Here is a 24,435-nt window from a genome sequence, read left to right as displayed (position 1 = left end):
ACGACTACCTCGAGTGATACTGCCATGTCAGAGTAGCAAACACAGTGTTTAGGATTAGAGCCGGAATTAAGTCTAACTATTTAAAACATGAAGAATAAAGATTCCAAAACAACGAAAAGTTTCTATTTTCAGCATTTTTCAGCATTTATTACTTCCTACTTGCAGAGCTTGGGATCTGATGTGCGCTGGTTCGATTCCCAAAGCTGACCCCAAGCGTGACCCTTGACCCTTATCAGCTCCACAGAGCAAAGCCTAATCCTACAGAACATGACAGAAGTGAGGACGAAGCGCTCTAAACTAAGTTTTAGTCATACATTTCTGGTCTCCAAACATTGATACTTGAAAATAAATCCCAAAAAAGTTATTATCTTAGAGGTCATTTTTAGATAAACAATTATCTTAAAGATCATTCATTCTTATTCCATTTACTATAAAGAAACTCCAATCTCGATCTTCAAATACCAGAATATTTTAGAAAATACATTTATTGTGTCTATTTCGGAAAAGAGTCTAAAAGTGTGTCTTTATACGCGTGTCCGCAAGGTTTAGGCATACACAGCAAATAAATAAAAAATAAAATAAAATAAATTAAATTGAATTAAATAAAAGTAAATAAATCTATCCATCTATTAACTCGGTTAGGGTTAGATGAGCAGTGATTTTTTTTTTTAAATAATAAACCTTTTGTTATTTACACAAACAGCCAAATGTAGTGTTAATATAGAGAAACAAATAAAAAATGTCTTGTTTAGTTTTGAAAAACCAAAAAAAGGTTTTGTTAAAATAGAAATGCTCTGTTATTGTAGAAATATAGAGCAAAAACATTGTTTCAAGACAAATTTATCTCCTCATTTCTGGAAGAACTCATGAAATCCTATTTGTACTCATAATAATAATCATGATATAAAGTAAACTGAAGGCATTTGAAACATCTTCAGTTATAATGAGGTTCAAAAACTTTACAGCCTCAAACATCAGATCATAACAATGGCTCCACTCTCCTGACCTCATCAAGATGATTGAGTTTCTTTCCCTCTAAGAAAAGAAAGTGGGACTTGTGGAGTCGTTAACTGGGACACGCAATCTCACCGGACATCCGACGATGAGGTCGCTGGCCCGGAGGTCCTCGCCGTGCCGCTGGGCGTGTCTCAGGATGGAGAGGGCGGAGTCGGAGGCGGGGTTGATGCCCCCCAGCTCCTCCAGGGCCTCGCAGTACTGCTCCAGCCTCTGAATGGGAGCCTGCAGACAATGAGGGAAGGCCATGGGGGAGAGCGGAGAGGCCTGGGGGAGTTTAGACTAGAGGGGGAGAAAGAAGGAGAGGGAGAGGGGCGGGAGGGGTGAGTCTCTGCTGGTGTTTCTGTCTCACATCCAGTCAAAGCAAAAGCTGAAAATAATTCGGATCAGAGCTGCGTGGGCAGCGGTTCACTGGTGTGTGCAACAAATCCAAATATGAGACGAATGTGATTATACAGCGATCAGCCACAGCATTAAAAACCACTGACAGGTGATGTGAATACTGCTAATTATCTTGTTACAATGGCACCTGACAGGCGACGGATGGATTCGGAAGTTCTGGAAGTGGACGTGCTGGAAGCTGGAAAGAGCCAATAAAGTGACGGCGAGGCGACTCAGTCAGATCGTCGCGCAAAACCATCGGCCTTGTGGGTAGTTGGCGTCAGATGAGTTGATGAAGCACAAATAGTGAGAGCGTGTTGCATGGAAGCCGTTAGCAGGATGTATCGTTGGGAATTAATACACTGGACGATGTGATATAGTCCTGCAGGGACACTCCGGCTCCTGCGCAGGAGGTTGAAGTGCACCGCCCACTAATGCTGAGGAAATGTCATTTGCAGTAAATGGACCATTGAAACATACACTGGACCAATCAAGACGATCATTCCGCTGCAGACGCAGCCACTGGTTCAGCACTTCCGCCTCGCAGTGAGGGTTTGAACATGATGTGACTCCTGTTGTAGGTGTGAGTGTGCTGGCAACATGTCCAGCTTGTACCTCCACTCTGCCAAACGTCAGCTGGGATTAGATGTGATCTTCGTAATGACACAGCTGTTAGAATCTAAAACATGGAGCAAAATCACCGTCTCAAGAAAACCCCCGCTGGGAGTCTGTTCTCTCCAGATGTTCTCTCCAGGTACTTCTGTTTCCTTCAACATGTGTTTGGGCTTCGCTGGTGACTCTAACTCAGGGGTGGCAGACATACGTAAGGCCCGTCGGCCAAAACCAGCCTGCAAGAGGCTCCGATCCAGCTGCCAAACCACCGAGCAAATTGCAGAGATGAAGGACCACAATGCTACACTGGGACTTGGAGGTTTTACAGTTGACGGTCATCGACATAACAATCCAACTTGGTCGTCCGTCCAACACTCCCACTGTTAATGTTTATAGCGTATTGTTGTCTGTGCGTATGTGTGTGTGTGTGGTTTCATTAGAAAAACAACCCACAGCATCCACTCGTGACCCCACATCCTACCGACATCGTTTCAAGTGTTTCTGCCGTTTCCGTGTAAACAGACATTGTTTTCAAAACGGTGCTGTGTAAATGTGAAACCTTTCCTGCGTTTTCACTTGAAATGTTATCGTGTAAACGAGGGCCTGAGACACAAGCTGAGATATCGTTGACGCCGCCTCAAAGCCATGCTGTCAGGGTGAATTTGTAAAAACACCTATATACTGTATGTTGAGATTGTTGTCATTTTTGACAGTAATTGTTTGATTTTGTGTGCAGCAACAACAAAGAAAAACTATAAGGTTATTATGGCACTTTTGTACTGGACCGGACCAGTGTTTGCAGTGCAGTTTAATATTGAGCCTGATCAGTATACACCTCACATCGGGGGATTGTCGAGATTTATTTCACATCACGCAAAGCACAAACATGACAAAGAATAGAGTCAAGGGAAAAATAATTCCCTGGATTTTGCAGTTATGTGCTCGAAGGCAAATGAGGTGCTTATTTATGGCTGTTAAACACATTTCTTCTCTGACATACCACAGAAACCATGTGATATGGAGTATACCAATCAGTGTTGTATAGCCATCTGTTGTTGTGACCTACTTTGTAAGGATTTGCTTGTTATTACATAACTTAAGACGCTGCTTGAGATTAAGTTGATTGTGGTCGGGAACTACTCTTCAGACAGATATTGTACAACTATTCGATTTAAATTGTTACATGGCCTCTCAGTGTAATTAAAAGAAAATTGGTGTTTTGTTTTTGCATTTGTGTTGAAGAGCTCTTTTGGCTTGGCACAATAACAACTGGAGGCACATGTAATCGGGATTATTACCTTGTTTGTTATCACATTGTAAAGCTTTTTTTTTTATTTTTGAAGGATTCAAATTGGTTTTCTTCCACTTTTTTTCTCTCATCCGCTGACGACAGAAATCATATTAAAGTAGGTACATGTGCTACTTTTATCTTTATTGTTATAACGATGATCACCGCTATCCCCAGAATGATCACCATCATGCCATGCATCCCCATAACCATAAACCCTCCCATAGCCATAACCCACAATGAGTTCAAGCTGTTTTTTAAAAGCTGCTGCAGGAGGTGAGGCGAGCTCACGCTGCCTCCTGCTGGCCACTGTGAGACACTTCACAACTTGGAGCAGCGACTCGTAGATATTAAGCACTGTGATCTCTGTGCAGAAAGCCCTCGCAGTAATCTTGTGATGCATTAGTTGAGTTTACTGTAGCTGGAGAGCTCAAATTACTTTCCCCATAATCCGTCTTTAATTGGCTTTTCTGGTGTACATTAAACAGGTAATTAGCTTTACTGTATACAGCTCCTGTTTAATTGCCACTATCGACAAATAAAGCAACTTTAATTGGCTTGTGTCTGTGATGTGCTCCAAAAAAAATGACTCATTATGTTGTTCTTAAGTTGTGATTAAACACATTTCGTCTTAAAATAGAATATAAAGCAAAAAGAATTGAGAAGGGGCCACACGGGCGTGAAGTGGTTAGGATTGGCCTCGTTACAGGAGAATCCCTGGTTTGAGTCGGAGTTGGGATTCCTGGTTGTTTTTTTTCCAGGTACTCCCACAGTCTGAAAAACAGTGGCTTGAGGTTAATTGGTGGCTCTGTCCTGAGTGGGCCTTCACCTATAGTCAGCTGGAACTGGCTGTGACCCCCATGGCCTGATAAAGCCGCAGAGGATGGATAGATGGATGGATGGATGGAGAACCGAGTGACCAGACACGTTAGGTTCAACCTTTAGAAGAGACTCCGAATCCTACCTTGAAGAAGTCAGCAGCCTGTGTGACGAGTGGAGAATCCAGCTCTGGTTTGGTTCTGATGTAGTGGGAATATTGCAGGAATTGCTCCCGCTGGGGATGAAAAAAGAGAAAAAGCATGAGGACGAAACAATATGAACACAGATGGAAGGCATGCCATCTCAAAAACACACACAGGTAAAAAGTATTACCTTTTTTGTTTTTGTTACAATGCAAAACGTTTGTTCCCACTAACAGTAACTAGGACAGGTGAAGCCATTAAGACAGAGAACAGGGATGTCAAACATTCATCACATATACTCTCTGCCACAAGAAAAAAAAAAAAACACAACTTCAAATTGTGCATTTAAAGGTTATCATGGTACTATTTTACAGATCCAGCTCACTCAAGATGAGATCGGGCTGCATGTATCTAGAATGATCTAGAACCACATATAGCTTCCACTTTATTTCTTTACTCATTTATGATGAAAGTTGTAAATCGGCGTGGAGTCAAATACAAGGAATCAGTACAGAGACTAAATACAAATCAATCAGCTTGGCTCAACCAAACACGCACCATAAGCACTTTTTAAATAAATCTACATGTTGTATGTCATGATGTTACTTCCTTTTTTTGCCTCACTTTATCCATGTAGTGAGGGTGTGAACCTGCACGGCTACTTTTGTTTCATTTCATTAAAAACACCAAAGAATAAGGTTGACAGTGTGGATTTATGTTAACAGAACAGACTTTGCTGTATATATTCAGCCAACGTTTTGAATTAAACCTGAACAAAGTCAACAGATGAGTTATAATACAGACTTTTTCTGAACTTACATATTTGCTGAAGCAGTCTTGCTGCAACAAACTCTGCACGAGAGCGCCCTCCATGGCTGGGAGCAGGTTCTGCGAGTGAAACGTGCACAGGCTGGCCCAGTTTGGAAAGATGGAATCCGCCTTCCCCCTGATGGAGGCCGGGGTGTCGGAGAGCTCCAGTAAGGGCAGGAATGTCTCCTCCACCCCCTTCAGGACGGTGACGTACTGCCTCTCCGAGCTCAGCATGCGACACCAGAGCAGGTACAGTTTACTGCAGGGAGCAAACAGAGAAACAAACATGGAGGCCGGCGGAGCCGCGTGAGCCAAGAGGAACTGGGAGTGGAGATAGCACACAGCAATGGGCAGAGATCAAAGAGTTACTAATGAAAAAATTATCTGAGATTGCATGCCGACTGATAAAAATCGTTGTGAAACAGACTTCACTTGTATCCCCAAATGATGGCGTCTCTTTATTGGCTTTCATCTCAGGCGGGCCTGTTCAGAGTCTGATTTCTAATGTGGGTCTTGTTTTGCAGCTGAAAGACTGACTTCTAACGTTGCCAGGGATTTTACAACAATTAGCAACAGACAAAATAAAAAAACAACCAAAGAAATGTACCTCTGTGCAGTTGAACCGGTTCTATCCGTTCCCGTCTCCCTCTCCGTCCTCCCGAGCAGGACGTGTTGCCGCGGCGACCCCGTGTGGTCCACCACCTCCTTGCTGCTGACCTCCACTCCTCGGATCAGCACGCCCCCGCTTCCCCCGGTGCCCCCCCACCCGGGCACGGCCGCAGACATGCCGGTGGTGATCACTGGGTCGGCCAGCGCTCGACGTCCCAGCCAAGACATGGGCGAGCTACGGCTGGCCCCGCCCACTGGGGAGTCGGGTTTGGGGGTGGCCGTGCCCCGACGGGGGGCCAGGAGGGCCTGCAGGTCGAAGCTCGGGTGTCGCTTCCTCGGTGGCTTGGTGGGGACGGCAGCCTCTGTGGGCTGGGGGGTGAAAGGCACGACATGACAAAAGTTAAACCTGCTTTATAGACAAAATTTCAGGAGATTGCATGTTCTCCTTGCGCATGCACAGATCATTTCGGCTGACAAACACACGTTGTCAGTTCAGTTCAAATCAACTGTTTTGATGTGGTGAAGCAAGTACACAAACTTACACTCTTCTTTGCAGGATTCAACAGGTTGTGCAGAAACTTCCCTCCTCCAGCTCCTCCCGTTCCGTTCCCCCCCCCAGCTCCGTCTTTCTTATTCCCTCTGTCCTCCCCTATCTTCAGCGTGGAGCACGTCTGTGGCCTAAACAGCGACGCGAGGGATCCCCACGACTGCATCCCTCCATCCGCAGCCCCCAGCCCCCAGTCTCCCTCCCCCTCAGGACCCATCAGGTCCCACACGCTGCTGGCCGACGGCGTTTTGGTCTTCCCCTGGCCCGGATTCTGAGTCCTGTCAGACTGGAGGAAGCGCGGTTTGACCTGCGCTACGGTGCGTTGGTAGCGCTCCACCGTCTGGGTCCACAGATCCAGCAGCGTCCCACCGCCCAGCTCCATGGCTAAAGAGCGCGCGTCCTGGAAACGTGACGGCGGGATGGGAGGGAGCGAGGCGAGAGGGCAGGTGGTGGCGGAAGGAGAGGGTGAGGAGGAGGTGGAGGAGACGGCATCGCACCACTGGGTGGCCTGCAGAGAAGAGCAATCACATGTGCTGTCTGCTTTCAGGGAAGGTTTTCCAACGTGTCTGTGAGCGCTGCTGTGAGGCGCTACCTCGGTTAACGTGGACAGCAGCCGCTGTGTGTTGTCCAGCGTGGTCCAGCAGTCGGACAGGCAGTGAGACATGTCTCTCAGCTTCTCTCTGACCGGAGGAAGTTGGATCTGAACGTCGCTCAGACCTGCCCAGTCCAGCTCGCACCAGCCCTCTAAGTCATTGAGCACCGACAGCGTCTCACTGTGGAGATCCTGCCAGACACAGAAGAACACAGTTAAACCCCAAACCTGAAACCTCCATAACACCTACCAGCTTAACTGATTCACTCATGAATTCACGTTGAGGTCAATCAGTTAGTGTAGTGGTGTAGTGCGTATTCCCCAAAACTAGTGGCATTCAAAGGTAAATGTTAAGATAAGGGGAGACTAATTGTAAGTAATGCAACACAGGAAACACATCTGTTCACAGTTAACTCTTTAAGCGACCGTCTAGAGCTTTTAGTGAGTCATTTAAATAGCATGCAGCTTTGGTTCTTGCAAAGCCAATAAGAGTTATGGTTGTTGAGGTGGGACGACAGCAGGTTTGTAGTTTCAGCGAGGCCATCTCATGCTGGAATACAACGATGCCTGACAGCACGTCAGCCCTTGTGGATTGAAAGTGCAATGTTACTGTTTGTTTAACGTTTCTGGCTTTTAGTGGCTTTGATGACTCACAAGATCTGGACCTTTGATGGTAAAATGTCACAAGATGAACAGAGCTAAGCCTTTGAGATGCTGCTAACAGGGCTATTTTGGGATGTTTCACAATAAACATGTCACCTTGCTGCCTCCTTAAATGGTCTATGAGAACAATCAGTTTGAAAGAAATGCAAATAAAACGTATGAAAGTGATGCGTTGGCACCACTCACGTTGGCCGTCTCTTTAAAAGTCCGAAACTTCTGCTGTTTGAGGGAGAGTCTGCTGAGCGAGAGAGGAGGGTCCTTGTAGTCTTCCAGCTGCGACTGGACCTGCTCGATCTCTTTATCACACTGTGAATTAGAGAGAGAGAGAGAGAGAGAGAGAGAGAGAGAGAGAGAGAGAGAGAGAGAGAGAGAGAGAGAGAGAGAGAGAGAGAGATTTTACTGTACTTTGGGGGGCGTACGAGGGAGGTGGAGGGGGGAGGGTACAAATTCACACGAAGCAGAGAGAGAAATGGGTGACAGACTGAAGGTCAGGGCCTTATTTTCTTCAACTGGGTGTGTATTGCGAGTGTAGCGAATGGTGTGTAATATCCTGTCTGTCCGGACCGACAGTAAATCAGGGAGTTTTAATCCACGTGGGAACGGAAGAGTCAATCTTCCTCAATCTTGTTTAGAAACTACATTTATTTTACAGAGTTGGTAAAACAAGTAGGAGAGATTTGAATCTTTCCTTTTAAATGCATGTGATCAACTAATATTCAATAACATCCCCAAAAATCATTGTGGAGGCCAAGCCAATGCTTTAAAAGTCACATATAATGATAAATGGACTTTCTACTGGTTTTCTAACAGTATTATGTGTCTCCATAGCCTGTCTGTCAGGCCCCAGAAGTAAAGAAAGTCTGTCACTACCCTCACTTGCTCGCGAATGCACGCTCACACAGGCGAATCAGTGGTTTTCCCTTCATGATGTCATGCGGGGAAATACTCTCTTTGACCCTCCCACAGGTAGATGAGCTCTCCCTTGTAAAATTATGAGCGAGCACCACTTTTTCCTGTGTTCTCTGTCCACTTCACTAGAGGGAAATACACATTGAATACAATGCTGTTGGACCTCTGATAACTATGTAACATTGCTGAAAAGCTGAATAATGTGGGACCTTTAAACTTGGATTATGTTGTGATTCTCAACTATTCATGGTGGGTTGCCAAGGTTTTTTTTGTCTTAAAAATAGGTGAGTCAGCATTTAATTCATTTATGTCACAGAACTACTAAGTTTAGATGTTTTCGTTAAAAGTATAAGCAGTGGGAGAAATAAAATGGCGGTGCCTCAAGCTAAAGAGAAAGATAATTTGGTCTAAAAGAGCCAAGACCGTTACATAGAATATGACTTCATAGACACAATGGATAAAAGTTTGAAACTTTGCAAGCTTAAGCGGCACCAGACCACTAAACCCCCCGAGGCGGAGTGTAAACCCAAAGAGTTTATCCTCAAAGAGAAGTTCCCCCAAACACAGTCGACCTGCCAAGTGACAGTCATCACGCCGTGCACCATAGATAAACAAATGTACAGTCTGCTCCTACACTCGTCTTCCTTCAGTACGTACCTTCTCCAGTTTGTCCACCAGCCGTGCGAGTCGTCCCAGAGCGTCCAGGTCACGACCCCTCTGGTTGGACACCCGCACCAGCCGATGAAGAGCGTCATCCACACTGTCGTAGAGCTTAGAAGCCGCGGCGAGGGCGGCCCTGCGAGGAACAAAGCTCACATTTTTGCTGGTAGAAACAAAATAATGATGAAGAGAAAAAAGAAAAAGAAAAAACAAAGTCTGGCAGCATTTTTGGCTGGTGAAAAAGGAAATCATTGTAGTAGTCTTGCAGAGAATCAGCCAAAACTCATTACAGAGTAAGATCACCTCTACAACAGTCTTCAGATCAAATTTAAGCTGCAGTTGTGCACAAACAAACAAGCTGCACCGCCGCATCCTCCATTTGAAGTGAAGTTCCTTTTCTCCTCCAGCTGGTTCTCATTTCATTTTCCCCCAACAGACAATCCTGCTTTCAGGGCGACGAGTATTTTTAACCCGCGACTCGTTTCGACTTGATATTCCCTCAATCTAACACGAGACACAGAGGAGGACATGACAATCTTTTTTTGTGCCTCTCGGGACCGAGCTGCTTTCTGTTTGTCTCCATGTTCACCCAATTAGATCTGTTGTGTTTGTTGTGACTTCGTCAGAGTTAAAATTGTACCGTGTCCAATCTGTATCATGGATATTCCAGTAGCGTAGCCATCACTATTGGGGTGTGATTCTATCATGGATTATTTAAAGCATTTTAAGGACACGTGAACACACAAGTTTATTATATTATTTGCTGTGAAATGGGGCGGTGGGGGGTCTCAATAAAGAATTAAGCACATATCAATCAGAAAAACTGAGCATTCACCAATTACTAAGACACAACAGCTTTAAGGTGTCAGTATCATTAAAAAATAAACTGGAAGAAAGCACACATTTGTGTGTCAGAAGCATTTCCGAGTCAACCTGGAACAATTCCAATCTAATATTCTTTTATGAAATTGGATAGTCGGACACAATTTCACAATCTTTTTTCAAAAATGACTCACTTGATTGAGGAAGACATGCCTGAACGTCACTCAGAAAACTAAAAATGACATTTATTGTGAATTTGAAGTAAAATCACACCCCAATTTTGGAAAAGAGGGAAGATCCATTATGGAGGGACAGAGAAAACAGCAACCATAATCTATACCAGAGGTGTCAAAGTAATTTTAGTTCAGGGGCCACATGCAGCCCAAATTTATCTTCAGTGGGCCATATTATGAGAATAGACTCATAATAACCTTTACATTTAAACTTGAACGTTTTTCTTCATTGTGGCGCAGAGTATATGTAATGTAATGAGAATGTCTTTATTTTCACAAAACCAACATTTTTTTTACTGAAAATGACTACAATCTCAACATGAAGCCAATTTTAATGAAACCTTCTGGTGCAAAATACAGTGAAACGTCCCCAAAAAAACTGCTGCATTACGGGGAGTTTTTACAAACTCACCCTGACAGCATGGCTTTGAGGCTAATGCTAGTTCGCTATCTTTCATGACAGCATCACAGATATTTCAGCTCAGGTCTCAGTGTTGTGTCTGCTACTCTTAAGATATGTGTTAAAATCTATTTTTATTCTTCCACCCCATAAAAAATGTTGTTTCAGTGCGAAACATGTACTTAAAAAATTTCACTGCACATTATACTATGTATAATTGGTGTGTGTGTGTCATGAATAAAAGACTTGACTTGACCTGAAAAAGACATGTTTTTATCTGTTTTGTAAAAACGCAGGGTTTTCTTCTTGTAAGTGAACGCTGCAGTGTTTGTCCCTGATGAATGGACAGACGGGATGCTTGGAGTAACTGTGTGTATTAACCTGCAGTCTGGGGACTTCTGTGCGAGTCCTGTTGCACTATTGGTCAGTCCAGCGAGCCAGGCACCGCCCCTCTGCTGCGGTTCTGTTAGGCGTTGATCGGCCAGCACGCTCGCCATGAGCTGCCTGTGTTTGTCGATGCTCTGGGGGACAGCCTGAGGAACATCAACGTGCATATTAGTGCTATTTTATTCACCCCCTCCTAATTTTCTGAAGCTACAAGTCGAGCGCTTGAAGCACCTTTATGTTGTCTGGCATCGGCTCGGCGTCCATCGAATGCAGCGCCTCTCCGAGCAGTGAGAGGGCGCTCTCACAGCGCTCTGTTAGACTCTCCAGACTCTGAAAAGTTAACATTAAAGGTGGAAGAATTGAATTTTGTGACAGCGATTCAGTCCCTTCTCTTGTTTTACGTCTGTGAGAAAGGTCAGAGGAAGACGGGAGAGAAGGAGAATGCTTTCATCTGTTTGGATGAAGCAACATAAACTTTCTGGGGAGGAAAAGCCATTAAGAGTCCTTGAGACTCTTATGAACGGCGTCCCTTCTTGCGTTGAGTAATCCTCCCCACACCCAGTTCATCACGGCCGTCTGAGATCACAGACCGCCACCAGATACAGCGTCTCCCCGGTCAGTGTCCTTGTTGTGTTTACTTTACATAGATAGAATATCCCTACTTCAAAGCTTGAGTCAAAACTAAGCCGAGTTAAGATGACAAACTGTGTTGGATTTGCCTGAAAGTTTCTGAAATCTGGAGGCTTTAAGTCAAACCTACAGCTCTGCGGGCCAGAATCGGCCAGCTCAAACTGTGCTGGATGTGGCCCCTGAAGTTAAATGAGTTTATCGCCCCTGATTCAAATCACTTAATTCTATTGAGTTATTAGATGTAGCAGAAATCCCATCAGTTAGTTGAAGGAAGTTGCTTTCTTGAAAGAGACAAGCAGCAGCAACAAAACAACTGCGATAAACTACCAAGACGGTTGATTCTAACGGGAAGTTAATATTTATCTAAGGCTGGGAATACATCCCAGCTGCTGTAGCTACAGCCTGGTGACGTTCATGGTGTTGTCTGCTGGACAGTGGCAGAATTTTTCAAACGAGATGAAAGTAAACATCAGAGAGAAAAGTCTGGGAATATTTGATGTAAATAGCCAGAGTCTCACCAGCCTGAAGGCCAGCCAGTCTGAGTGGCAGTGGGTGAAATCTCCCTCCGTCTCTTTGGGCAGCTGCTGTTTGTCCACATGCTGCTGGAGGACAGCAGTTCCTCGCACGGTGTGGACCTGAGGACAGGAAAACACAGCAGAGAAGTTCAATAATGAAAACTCGGGCAAAAACGATGAAGCACTGGGGATCATGAATGTAAAAAAACCCAAAAACAACTCTATAGGAATAAATAACATAAACCGTATTCTGCCTGGTTCACTCCACCTGACTTGTTTCACTCCTGAGCAGAATTTCCCTTTTAACATGCAAAGTTGTAGTGCTGCCAGCTCCAAATATAAACCACGTGCCTTGGGAGGATCATGCACCGTGCTGATCGGTGCAAAGCGATGCCTGAAATTAGCAACTGAGCCGAGGTTACGTGAAAACTCCTGCAAGATTCATGGAAATCGGCTTTATTAGATTCTGCGCGGTCCTACTGAGAGCGACTGACACTGATCGCATTGCAGCCAGGAGTGGAAGCATTCAGAAAACCTTATTTCCTCATGCACAATTTGCATACAGTTGTGCCTGTTGGTATGATAAGAAGGCATTTCACTAATGTTTTTTTTCTCACAAACTCGTGGGTGTTCCACCTGTGCTTTAACGATCAGACTCGCAAATAAAATAAGTTGAACTAAAAAATAAGTTATTGAGCCAGCGGGGGGGGGGTGTTAGTGTGTGAACTACGACGTCACCTCTGCGCCTTCCAGAGCGTGAGGGAGGGACTCCTGCTGCTGCTCCTCCACCAAGACCAGAACCGATCCCAGGCCGCCGGGAACCAACACCTGCAACCACAAACACATGTGTTTCAGCTCCGATCGGGAAAAAATCACAGTGCTCCGGCAACCATTTAACACGTTTGGATAAACAGTGTGTGTCGCCCTCACCTGGAACAGTTTAAGTGCGGAGAGGCAGAGATCGGAGGGCGGAGAGCGCCTGCTGTCTATTAACACCGTCAGACCCTTTTCTTTGGCTGCGGGCCTGATGAGCACGGATTAAGAGAGGAGGATGCAGGATTACCACAGGAGCACACAGATGTTAGACCAGGGGTGTCCAACATAAGGCCGGTGGGCTATAATTGGCTCAACAAGAGGCTGTAATCCAGCCAAACCACATGATTGTATTGCTGAGTTTATTGCAAGGTAAAAAAAAAAAAAAAAAGTCTAACAATAATAACAACAGCAGAAATAATAATAATAATTATAAATAATAATAATAATAAGAAGAAGAATTGGGGCGACGTGTAAAATGTGAATAAGACCAGGATGCAATGAATCACAAATACTCCATCCATCCATCCATCCATCCATCCATCCATCCATCCATCCATCCATCCATCCATCCATCGGTGAGAGAGATCCCAAGATACTCAATATAAATCCTATAAGCCCATATCTTATTCACAGTAGAATATGAAATTCCTGGAAAATATGAGCTCATTCAGATGGAAATAATATCTCAAAAAGTTTGTCATAGGTGAATAGCTTATATTGTGTAGCATCCACTCATCATGTAACAACACCTATAATCTCACCTATATATTCATCATCAGCCTCATCATGCTGCAACACATTATAGCTGCTTTCTGCATGCTTGGATAAATTCAACAGCTGGATTAACAGTCCTCAAAGGGACGCTGTGAAGATGACGAGCAGATGTTGTACTCATAACCTCAACAAAGTGTAGACCGTAACGCAATCCCCCACAATGGAAGCTGCTTTATTTATGGTCACTCTTCTGGCTCGTTTCCAAAAAATGTTCCGTGGTTTGTATTTGGCTTCTTTGCATGAAACAGATTTAAATTGCTGTGTTCATAGACAAGACATTTCTATCATTCATCCAGAGCCTATGCAGTGGTAAGTCTGAAAATTCCCCACAAAAAAATATAAACAAAATTCTGCTAATCGTTAGTTCTCTAAAATTCATCCTCAGTGGTTTTTAACTGGCCTGAAAGCCAGTTATTCTGTTAATCACGTTCACCAGACACACAGTGCATGAAGAAAAAAAAAACCTTAGAACTATAAGAAGAATCAAACTAATTACACTTATTGTACTTCAATTCTACTACCGTGACAAAGAAATTCAGCTCCTCAGCTCATAGCTATATATTTCTTCCACCTGGAAATGTAAATTTTTTCTAGATATGCTAAATAATCCCAGAGTTATAGTTTTAAAACCATGAATGCCAAATCACCTATAATTAAATTTGTCTATATGTAGTCTTATATTTAATGTATGGAGCACAGATGTTGGTTAGATTGACTCACTTGCTGCAGCTCCCTGATTCCACCGCCTGCACTCTATTTAGCAACGTCCACTAAAGGCCTGTCAAGTCACATGCAATTGCGAGGCACTTTTTGACTTAGCGGGTTGATTCGGAGTCCCCAAATATAAATATCGAGCAAGCGAAAGGTGAATCAGAGCCAACAAGTGACATTCGATGGTTCCAAAGGAGGTAAATGTGCGCCGTGAGCTCCCCTGATATCGACACACGTATTCTCAAGGGAAGACTTAAACCTCTGCAGCTGCTCGCCCTGCATGTGGGTGTAGAAGCGACGCAGCCTTACCGAGTGATTCTGTGGTAGCAGGCCAGGACCCGGGCCATCTCCTCCGCGCTGAAACCCTCCTCTGATGCCTCGGTCTCTGTGAAAACCAGCCCTCGCCCCAGCCGGTCCACCGTACCTGTGGTCAGGGAGAACCGAGAAATATATTTAGGAGTGTTTCAACATGTAGAAACTCAAACTAAAGTGTTCTGTTTTTATATGTCAGCTGTAAATACACCATACAGTAGCTTAAAATATGCAGTTAAACCTCAAAGGAAGTAATCTGATCATTTTTAAAAGATAATATTAAGAAGCTTGAATACGATCTCAATGCAAAGGCGCAGGGTTGGCAGTTGTTTAAAGACTTTAAATCAATGAAAACACTCTTAAGTTTCTTAGTTGCACGGAGTCATTTATACAGCACAAGTCAAAAATAGCTGTGAGCAGTTCCAGTTTTTAAAGTACAAAGGGGAACTACTTTATTATTTTAGACACAAAATAAGTTAATCTGTAAAGTTTGTGTTTCCTGTCAGTTTCACTTTTGTCACTCTAATTCAGTCCAAGTGTGAAGACTTGAAACGTTTATGCAAACTTGTTCTGCAGTTAAAGTGGAGGTGACATTGTTTCAGTTAATCAGGATCAGAAAACTCATAGAGGCAGAAATTATTTCTGAGCTTATCCTTTATTGTTAACTTTCATTTAGTTTTTAAAGTCTTTGTTCACATGCTGCAAACAACTATGTATTTCACTTATTGAAACAACCTTTAAAGCAAATGGACTTTACAAGCGTAATTTTATCTGTATGTTATGAATTAATTCAGAACATTGTCATTTATTGTGTCTGACTCCTGAAATGCTCTGAACTGGGAAAAATCTCGAGTGGTACATCCAAATTCCCAACCTGTATGAAGGCCTGTAAGTAAGTAAGATTAAAGGCCGGTTTACTGTTTCAAGTGAAAACTCATCATTTTTGTTTCAAGAATATGGAAAAAGCAGAAACTCTGAAAATGAGAAGCAAATGGGCTGCTTTGTTGAAGCAGAGGCGCTCAAAACAGCGTGTAGCTACATGCGGAAGTAGAATCTGGCGGCATGAAGCCCGTTAACCCATAAGAATCCATAGAGTTTAAAGCATGTGAAAAAAGTAGCGGCTTATAGTCCGGACATTACAGTATACTACTGCAGTAATAAAGAAAGTAAAAAAGATTTTAATGCTCGTGAATATTTTTAAAACAAAGTTGAAAATGTTGAGCGTTTATATTCCGGCTGCTGAAATCCGCTGACTTTACCTGTCAACTTCAGTTTTCCCGACTGAAGAAGGTTTGTGTCGAGCTCCCGCAGCAGGGCAGGCTCTGTAGCTAGGAGACCGTTCGGATGGTCGGGGCCGCTCTCCGCTGAGCCAGCTTCCTCATTAGAGTGGTTAAAGACGGCCGTGCTTGTCTGACCGTTACACACCGGCAAAGATTCGACTTCTGTTTCTGTTAAAGGAGAGAAAATATCTTTAACATTTGAAAGACGTTGGATTTGCTGCCATCGCAAAAAAACGTTCCATCAGACCTGTCTTGCCGTTCTTGGTGTTGTCAGTGCTCTGATTAGCCGTTGTGGATGCTCCGTCAGGTTCATCGGCTGGACACGTTTTCTCCGACTCGTTCTCCTCAGTGGTCGCCAGCTTCGACGGAGCAGAGGAGGTGGTGGGGCTCGGAGGAGGACCCTTACCCTGTGGCTTGGAGCCCTTCTGGTTCGCACGGCCACCAGACCGAGCCCTCCCTTTGGCCCCCTTTCCCTTCCTTTTCCTCCTGAACACAAAGCACAGGAAGGCCTTAATGAGGTGGGGAAGAAAGTTAATATTGATGTTTTTCAGACATGTTGAGGTGGTGTCACCCGGGTCACTCTTATCTATACATGTGTGCATGTGAAGAACTTGTAGCTCCAAGGTAGATAAAAGTGTGGAGGAATGAAGAAAGACTGAAATAATGTGTACCGTGGTGCTCTGAATCCTGCTGTTTTCACTTCTTTTCCTCTGGGACACGCTCTCTCCTCCGTCTTTCCTTCCTCTTTCGCATCTGGACTCTTTTGATTTAATGAACTCTTCATTTTAGACTCTTTGTTCGTACATTCTTCTGAGACGCCAGTGAATGGTCGCTCTGGTGCGTCTGACGTCGGGGTGGTGGCATCACTGTCTCCACTCAGTGGTTTATCAGTGTCTTCAAAGACAGAATCTGAATGAGACCCGTGATCTGAGTGGCCCTCTATTACATGTCCGACTTTGGGGTTGGCTGAGTCATGGGATTCAGTTGCGACCGAGCTCCCGCTAACTTTGAGGTCTTTACTTCTCTGATCATCCCTACATGGCTGCGTGAGGCCGTTGCTATCCCGCTCCCTTCCCACACCGGGCCTCCGCTCTTTGAACAGTCCGTCACCATAGAGTCGGCTTTCTATTCCGTCAGAGTCTTTGCTCAGTTTATCTCCGTCATCAGAGTCATGAACGGAGGAGGAGTAAGACCGCCGCCCTCTGCTGGGTTCAGGAGGTCCTGGAAGGGGCCGCGGTGGCACCACATCACCCTTAGGAGTCACCCCATCCCCTTTGGTCCCGAGGAGATTCCGAAAGCTCCCGGACCGTTCCGTTTTTCCATATCCCCAAGCTTTACCCTTACGAAGCTTGATGGCCTTACTTCTCCTGCACAATGGCAACGTCTTGGTCTTACAGATGGCGTGCATCTCGAGGTACCTCTGCCTTGGGTCCACCCCTCCATCAGGACCGCCCCTGGGCTCCAAAAGCTCCACATAATCCCCGTCAAGCTGAGGGTGCCTCGCTGTCCGCCCAAGCCCGTCTTCACTGCGCCTTCGTCGGTGGAGGGCGGGATTGCAGTCCAAACCGTCTGGTGGTAGGTCCTCGTCTTCTTCCTCATCCCAGGACCAGGAGTCCAGCTCTCCAGAGGATGATCCTCCCCAGCCTCCGAGGCTGCTGCTGCCTCCTTCGCTGGGCAGGCGTTTCGAAATGAGGTCTTTATTGTTGGACATGAGGCCCAGCGCCTCAGAAGGGTCGTGGATGAATTTTGGATAAACAACCTCTTTCCAAGGAAGCCGAACCACACCGTCACATGTACTAACCAGGCAGGTGTCAAGTCCTCCTCCAACTGTGGATTTAAAAAAGAGGGAAACTGTGTTTATTGAGGGTAAAATCAGGCAATAAGATCTTCCTACTTGAATATGACAAACATCAGAAGCCATACTGTTCTTTGTTCGTATACAGGATATGATTAGGGAAGAACTCATTGTAGGGTACTTCTGACATGGGGTGGGTGAACTGGTGCATCTGCACATTTCTTTGCCCAGGATGCCTTGAATTGGCTGATTTTGCTGATGAGTGATGTCAGGTATCGGACCCTTGTATATTAGTATCAGTGCATCCCAACTACAATCTGTTTTACAAATGCGATTGCTCTTTGACATGCAGTTCCTTGGTCATCCTCTTTCCTACCCCCCCCCCCCCAGAAAAAATACAACTTCTTCACATTGGGCGATTGTTTCGTACCTTCCCTCTTGTGACCCCGTTCTCTGTTGACACTGTGCAGCCACTCACTGGTGAACACAAGCGGATGCTGTGACTCCGGCACCAAGATTTCCTGAACCGTGCGTCCACCAGGGGCCAGACACTTCAGGGCCAACCTGGGGCATCGCGTGGAGAAAGGCACCACCTGCAGGTAGAAGTCATTACTGCGCAGAAGCCTCCAATCCAAGGTGGAGAGCTGGACGACCACCTTTTCTCCCAGACAGAGAGGCCAGCCGGAGTGGAGGAACAAGCAACCCAGGTACTGAGACTGAGAAGAGAGCAGAAGGGAGAGGCAGAGCGTAAAGACATGTAGAAAAGTTCAGTTTTTCACGTTTGTCTACAGTTTATGTTTCTAACCTTTATGGTCTTCTCGAGCCAAAAACAACCATTTAATGCAGCATCAAACTCTCGTTCACAAACCACAGCCCACATATGAGCTATTCAGAAGGTGTTTCCAGAACCAATAGCACACGACAACACTTTTCACCGGCTGCGCTGGCCCCGGGCCAGTGCCACAGACAAATGTCAGACATGTGACTCAGTCAGTGTTTTCTGAAGTGTAAAACCGCTTAGCTTGCATGACACAGTCAGAAGACTCTGGATGGCTGCAGAGAGCCAGTGTGAGTCAGAGGGAAACTTACAGTTGACCGACTCCTAACAACAAGCCGCCACTGTGTTTCATGAGTGTAAAAACACAGCGGGCAGCTCCATCGATCTATATCGAGCACAACACCAGTTCAAGGTACAGAAAACCTCCCCATGAAGGAAGCGTCTACCCAAGATGTCCGAATTCAGGCAGAGGATTTTTCGGCCTTCGTTGACATCCCGCGTAACATTAATCAAGCGAGCCACTCAATACGCCATAATCCGAGAGCTATTCCTACCTTAATCAATTCCGTATCAGATCTATATCCCCGCTCTTGAAGAGCAAAGAAAGCCATCCAGAAATCTCCCTCTTCAGTTCGCAGTCTAATCGACTGACACAGCGCTGCTCCCTCCTCTCTCCATGCCCTCCAGACTCACGAGATGTGATCAAATTAAATTCTTTACCCAACCTCTCCTTCATCTGCCTTTTTCTACCTTTATTCAATTTCTTCCCCTTGAGCCTGCCGTCTGTCTCCTGTCTTTTCCTCTCTGCCTTGCTGCGGCGGCGATTTAAGGAGGGGAAGTGAAAGCCCCATATCTGTCAGGGTGGATATCAGCATTAAAAAGCATGCGTGACTTTTCCTCCTCATAAAAAGTTTGTCTGTTTTGAGTCAGTCTGCATTCTGTAACCCTCTGTGTGCTCCGGCCCTCCTCCTTCTCCTTCCTCAAAGTACCCCAGTGTTTGCTCCCTCCCTCCCTCCCTCGCCGCCTCCCATTTCTCAAAACCTCCTCAGTCTACTATCGTCTGCGAATCTCCAGCATCTTCTTCATGAGAGCAGGGTGAATGGGAGCCATGTTCCTTCTCTCCTCGGACTCCCACCTTTTTTTTTTTTTTCTCTGCCGCTCAGCCCGTCTCTCGCTTAGCAGTAACATATGGAAGGAATTACTGTCATGACTCACAGTCTAACTCCCGTCCCGGGCAGCTCTGCTCAGCGACAATGAAAACATAGCTTTCTCACAATCTCTGTGCATGTGTGGGTTTAAGTCCGGGGAAACTGCAGAGGGGAATATGAGAAAGCTCTTCATCTCCCGAGCTCGCGCTAAACAAGAGTGCACTGTTTATCACTGCGTGTCTGAAGGTTCAAATAAAAGGAATGCCGTCGAGTTTAAACATCAGAGACCGGAGTTAAGTACACGCTGCGTCGCCTTTTGTTTGTCTTGGTTTATGTGTGTGAGGCAGAAAGAGCAGCAGAGTGATGTGAGGACAGAAAGTGGAAACTGCGTGTTGGCTCGGCGCTCGCAAACTTCTCCTGAATCACACTGTTTCCATGCATTCGCTTCTATGTGTGTGTGTGGGTGTATGTGTGGGTGGGAGTTTGGAAATTGTAACCAGAGCTTTTTAGTTTTATTTTTTCTTTAATTAATTTAATCATTCTCTCTCTTGTCTACATTTCATGTGGCTTCTTGCTCTCGGCACTTCCCAGGCAGAACGCCGCTCCTTTTGTCTGCGGGTCAAAGCAAATAGTAAATCTCAAATTTCACCAGCCACTTTCTCTAATTTTACTAGCCAGGCAGACTTTTAGAGCAGATTGAGGCTTCTGTAGAGGAGTGAGAACCTGGCATGGGGTCATGCGTTGAGCAAATGATGCACGCTTTAACCTTTGTGCAATCGCAATCTAATGTGGTCGAGTGCAAGAGCTCCATCTTTGATATCCATTTGTTCTTTGAAATCAAATTTTTTGTCTATTTTTGAGACGGTCATTGGGAGGCGCTCCTAATATAGTCCCTCTATGCCTTAATGCTGTGACCAAAATATTAGACACTCTTGTTAATTTGGACATGATGATCTTTATGGAGGTAGAATTTATGATTACTTTTAAATTGTACACGTGTGGCTAATAAAATGATGCCTGAGTGCAGTTTATTTATTTATTCAGCAGCCTGTATCAAACTCAGATATGAGGTCTATGTTTCAAGTCCTAAGTGGGCCAATGACCAATGATCGCGATGTGAAGAGAAAGTTAAAGTTTGAATATAGTGTATGCATGACTCTACACCATAAATACCGTATAGATGGGAAGATCTGCTGTGAGAGGCTGTATTTGCATATACAAGTGGTGCATGTATAGCAAAGCAGCTATAAATGAGGCCTCTTTACACTTACAAATAAGTAGAGGTCAAATGAAACATATAGGTGAACTACGGATAAAGTAGTCTTCAAAGCAGGACTGTATACGTGTATAAAATGAAGTGGATATTCACTGTATACCTGAAACGAAAATCATACCAGACCCGACTTGACAAAATTACTCAAAAAAAAAAAAAAATGTAGGACCACAGGGACATGTTTGTAAAACGGTCCTTAACTTATCCAGCAAAATATAAAACTTGACTTGACACTAGTTCAGTGGTGTCAAACACATTGTAGTTCAGGGGCCCAATTTCATCTTGAGTGGGCCGGACCTGTGAAATAGTGCCATAATAACCTTTTAATCAAAGATGAAATATTCCTTTGCTTAAGTGCAGAGTTTACGTAATGAAAATGTTCATATTTTCACAATTACTACTGAAAATTACCACAATCTCAACATAAAGCCAATTTTAATGAAACGTTCTGGTGCAAAATACAGTGAAATGTCTTTTTTATTATGGGTGTTTTTACAAACTCACCCTGACAGCATGGCTTTGAGACTAATTCTAGTTTGCCAGCTTTCATGACAGTATCACTAACGTCTCTGCTCGGGTCTCAGTGTTGTGTTCTCAAGACATTTGTTAAAAAAGATTATTATTATTTTTCTTTTTTACAAGTTGCTTGGTGATTTGGCCTAATTGGAGCTTCTTGCGGGCTTGTTTTGGCCCACAGGCCTTATATTTGACACCCCAATGCACTCATCTCTCACTCAGCCATTCTATTTCAATCATTAAAATTCGTTTTATTATTGACAATTGAAAATAGCATATTTTGAGAACTTCAGCGCTTCATTTCAATGATTGCCATCCTTCTTCAAAAACACAGCCACAGCTTTCCACTGCACCAAATCAAGACGCTGTAATCTGAACCTCTTCTTACAAAGACGCACCAGTAATCAAGCCGCTCTATCACGAGGGTTTCTGGGTATTACGGAAGGCAATTCAAAAAAAAAAGAAAAGGACTAATTATGTGCCCCTGATTTTAATCAAATTATTATTCTTTTTTTTTTTTACCTTTACTCAGCAATGTAGTAATTTGAAGTAATTTCAATTAACATCTGGTTCAACTGTGCTTAAAACAACCATTATCCTCATTTTACCTGTGAAAGCAATAATCATATCATTTTTGGAAATTGGCTAACGGGCCGCAGCGTGCGGCGATGGCGGCTGCGCAGGAGGCCCCCGGACCGTCGACACCAGATCGTTCAACTTCAGGCTTGATTTCAATGCTAAATGAAATGTTTCAAAGGCTCAGGTTTTTTTGGTTTTTTTTTTTACAGCTTCAGCACTTAAAGTGCTTAACAAGATTATCCTGGACAGTTGCCTTTGAAGGCGCTCGCCCACCTCAGGAAGCCACTCGAGGGCCCAGTGTCCTGCACTTCAACACATGTAGAGACATAGAGGAGGGTGGGACTGCCAACCGGGGGTATCGGAGTGTGACCTGCTCTAACCACTGAGCCACAGCCAGCCCACTGAGCTGAATCAAGACTGACACTCAAGTAGACGGAGAGATTTAAAAACACATATTTGATGGTTTTTGACAGCATCTCTAAAAATCTGAGTCCTTCGCTCGTCCATTTCATGTTAGTTTCTTGATTTGAGATCCTAACTTCATCCAGACCAGCTCCTCCACACAGCAACTCCAGACAACTTTCTCACAGCAGACTTCGACTCTGTTTCTGATTATACAGCCTTGTGTGTGTTCTCCTCCGCACGCAGTGTGTGTCTGCCGCTCGGGACTCACGCAGGCGTGCTGCTGGAGCTTGTGCAGGAGGTGCTTGGCCGGTACGAAGTAATCCAGGAGGTAGCGAAGACTGTCGTGTTGATACGTCGACTCCAAGACCGAGAAGACCTGGACAGAAGAAGAAAAATCTGAGTGGGCTCCCAAGAAGAAATGTTGGATATCACATCCAATGGATGGATAGGTAAAGCAATTCTACTTGGAAACGCCAGCTTCACAAGTTCACGCCGTCTTGGTTTCCCCTCGTGCATTTCTAAAAAAATATCAACGGACTTACTGCAATTTTATCTCAATTTCTATTAAACCTCCGAGCGCTTTTCAGACATGTTGAATTAGATATATGTGTATGTATATAAGTATATATAGATGTGTATACTTAGATATAGATTATTTATTTGTGTGTGAATATAGATTTAATTATTTCATTATATTTTTATTCTTTTGTATGTATCTGTATTTTGTTATATTTTGTAATGTGTTTTTGACATGTCTGAAATGAATTGTTTTCAACTAAATAAAACTGATAAAAAAATAAATGAGTAAACATATAAAAAAGTAAAATAAACAAGTACAAACCTGGAGTTTCCAAAGCAACAAAACAGCTGATTGGCGGCTACATTAAAAGTGGGAACAAACGTCGAGCTATTCCCAAAGCGTCACTGGATTCTAATAAATTTTTTCCTGAAGTATTTACAAGTAATTATGTGTTGTTCAGATTACATTTTTCCACTATCACGACTGGATTCAATGTTAAGTAACAGTAAGTAAAGCCCAGGAATGATTATCCATCAGTGCAAGTCAACATAAATCCTGGAAACATAAAACATAAAAGAAACTCAATATTAAAGAGGATAACTGAGGTGAATAAAGAACGTGGACAAGAGCAGCAGCGTTACTGAAAAGTCACCTTTCCATTTCTACTTCAGTAATCAGTATGTTTAAGTGACTGTGAGAGTGAAAATATTTGGCAATGAATGAACAGAAAACCAAATATTGTTACCTATAGTTGAAATATCTACAACGTCTTTCCAGGATACCTGATGCACACGAGAAGAAAGGTGTGTGAGCTAAAGTTCACCTGAGAGAGGAGCGGCGGTGCCGTGCTCTCAAACGGGGGATAAAGTGAGGACAGCGCCCCCTGGACACAGTCCTCCATCGCCTCTGAACCCTGAAAGGGAACAAGAAAAGATGTTACCAAAGGCTCGAGACGCGTCTTTTCACAGTCCCTTAACAATTACTTTGGAATCATTGAAAGGTAACATCGACTTCTGAAATAAACATTATTTGTGTATATGTATGTATGTATGTATGTATGTATGTATGTATGTATGTATGTATGTAAGCGCTTCTGTATGGGGGGGAGTTCAAGGGTCATGCTCAGGGACCCACAGTGGTGACCTGTCCGCTGTGGGAATCAAACCTGCAAACTTCCAATCCCAACTCTGCTTGCAGTTGAAGTGCAAAACAAAAGTATTGTGCATTTCAATGATTTTCAATCAGATATTCTGGAGTTGGAAGAAAGTTACCAAATATGCTCAAGTGCTCCACAAAGGGTTAAACTATAACCGGACACTTAATCGACTCCAATGTGAGTGCTTGTGTTTGAGAGCCGGCGCTTTTTGCTCACACACACACACACAGACACACACACACACACACACACACACACACACACACACACACACACACACACACACACACACACACACACACACACACACACACACACACACGTATACAAGTATACTT

At 44.2% G+C, this 24,435-nt stretch overlaps 1 protein-coding gene across 2 annotated transcripts in view; it reads right to left on the bottom strand.

Moving 5' to 3' along the window:
* Positions 1–24,435, bottom strand: part of arhgef40 (Rho guanine nucleotide exchange factor (GEF) 40) — a 52,558-nt gene that overhangs the window by 13,825 nt on the left and 14,298 nt on the right. Inside the window, exons 2-21 of one of the 2 annotated variants that reach the window (XM_080485912.1) lie at positions 23,765–23,854; positions 22,690–22,797; positions 18,153–18,438; positions 16,599–17,754; positions 16,175–16,413; positions 15,907–16,095; positions 14,645–14,759; positions 12,965–13,058; positions 12,773–12,862; positions 12,038–12,154; positions 11,121–11,219; positions 10,884–11,035; positions 9,045–9,183; positions 7,665–7,784; positions 6,816–7,007; positions 6,219–6,731; positions 5,675–6,045; positions 5,077–5,326; positions 4,260–4,349; positions 1,090–1,296 (exon numbers count right to left, since the gene is read on the bottom strand). In XM_080485912.1, the coding sequence (XP_080342038.1) occupies positions 1,090–1,296; positions 4,260–4,349; positions 5,077–5,326; positions 5,675–6,045; positions 6,219–6,731; positions 6,816–7,007; positions 7,665–7,784; positions 9,045–9,183; positions 10,884–11,035; positions 11,121–11,219; positions 12,038–12,154; positions 12,773–12,862; positions 12,965–13,058; positions 14,645–14,759; positions 15,907–16,095; positions 16,175–16,413; positions 16,599–17,754; positions 18,153–18,438; positions 22,690–22,797; positions 23,765–23,854 (4,617 nt within the window). The remainder of the gene's footprint in view (positions 1–1,089; positions 1,297–4,259; positions 4,350–5,076; positions 5,327–5,674; positions 6,046–6,218; positions 6,732–6,815; positions 7,008–7,664; positions 7,785–9,044; positions 9,184–10,883; positions 11,036–11,120; positions 11,220–12,037; positions 12,155–12,772; positions 12,863–12,964; positions 13,059–14,644; positions 14,760–15,906; positions 16,096–16,174; positions 16,414–16,598; positions 17,755–18,152; positions 18,439–22,689; positions 22,798–23,764; positions 23,855–24,435) is intronic. The other variant, XM_080485913.1, reaches the window with a different exon arrangement.

The sequence above is a fragment of the Lipophrys pholis genome (genome assembly GCF_963383615.2).
Source record: "Lipophrys pholis genome assembly, chromosome: 18".
Lineage (NCBI taxonomy): Eukaryota > Metazoa > Chordata > Actinopteri > Blenniiformes > Blenniidae > Lipophrys > Lipophrys pholis.
Note: the sequence above shows the minus strand (reverse complement) of the source record. Positions and strands in the feature narration are given on the sequence as shown.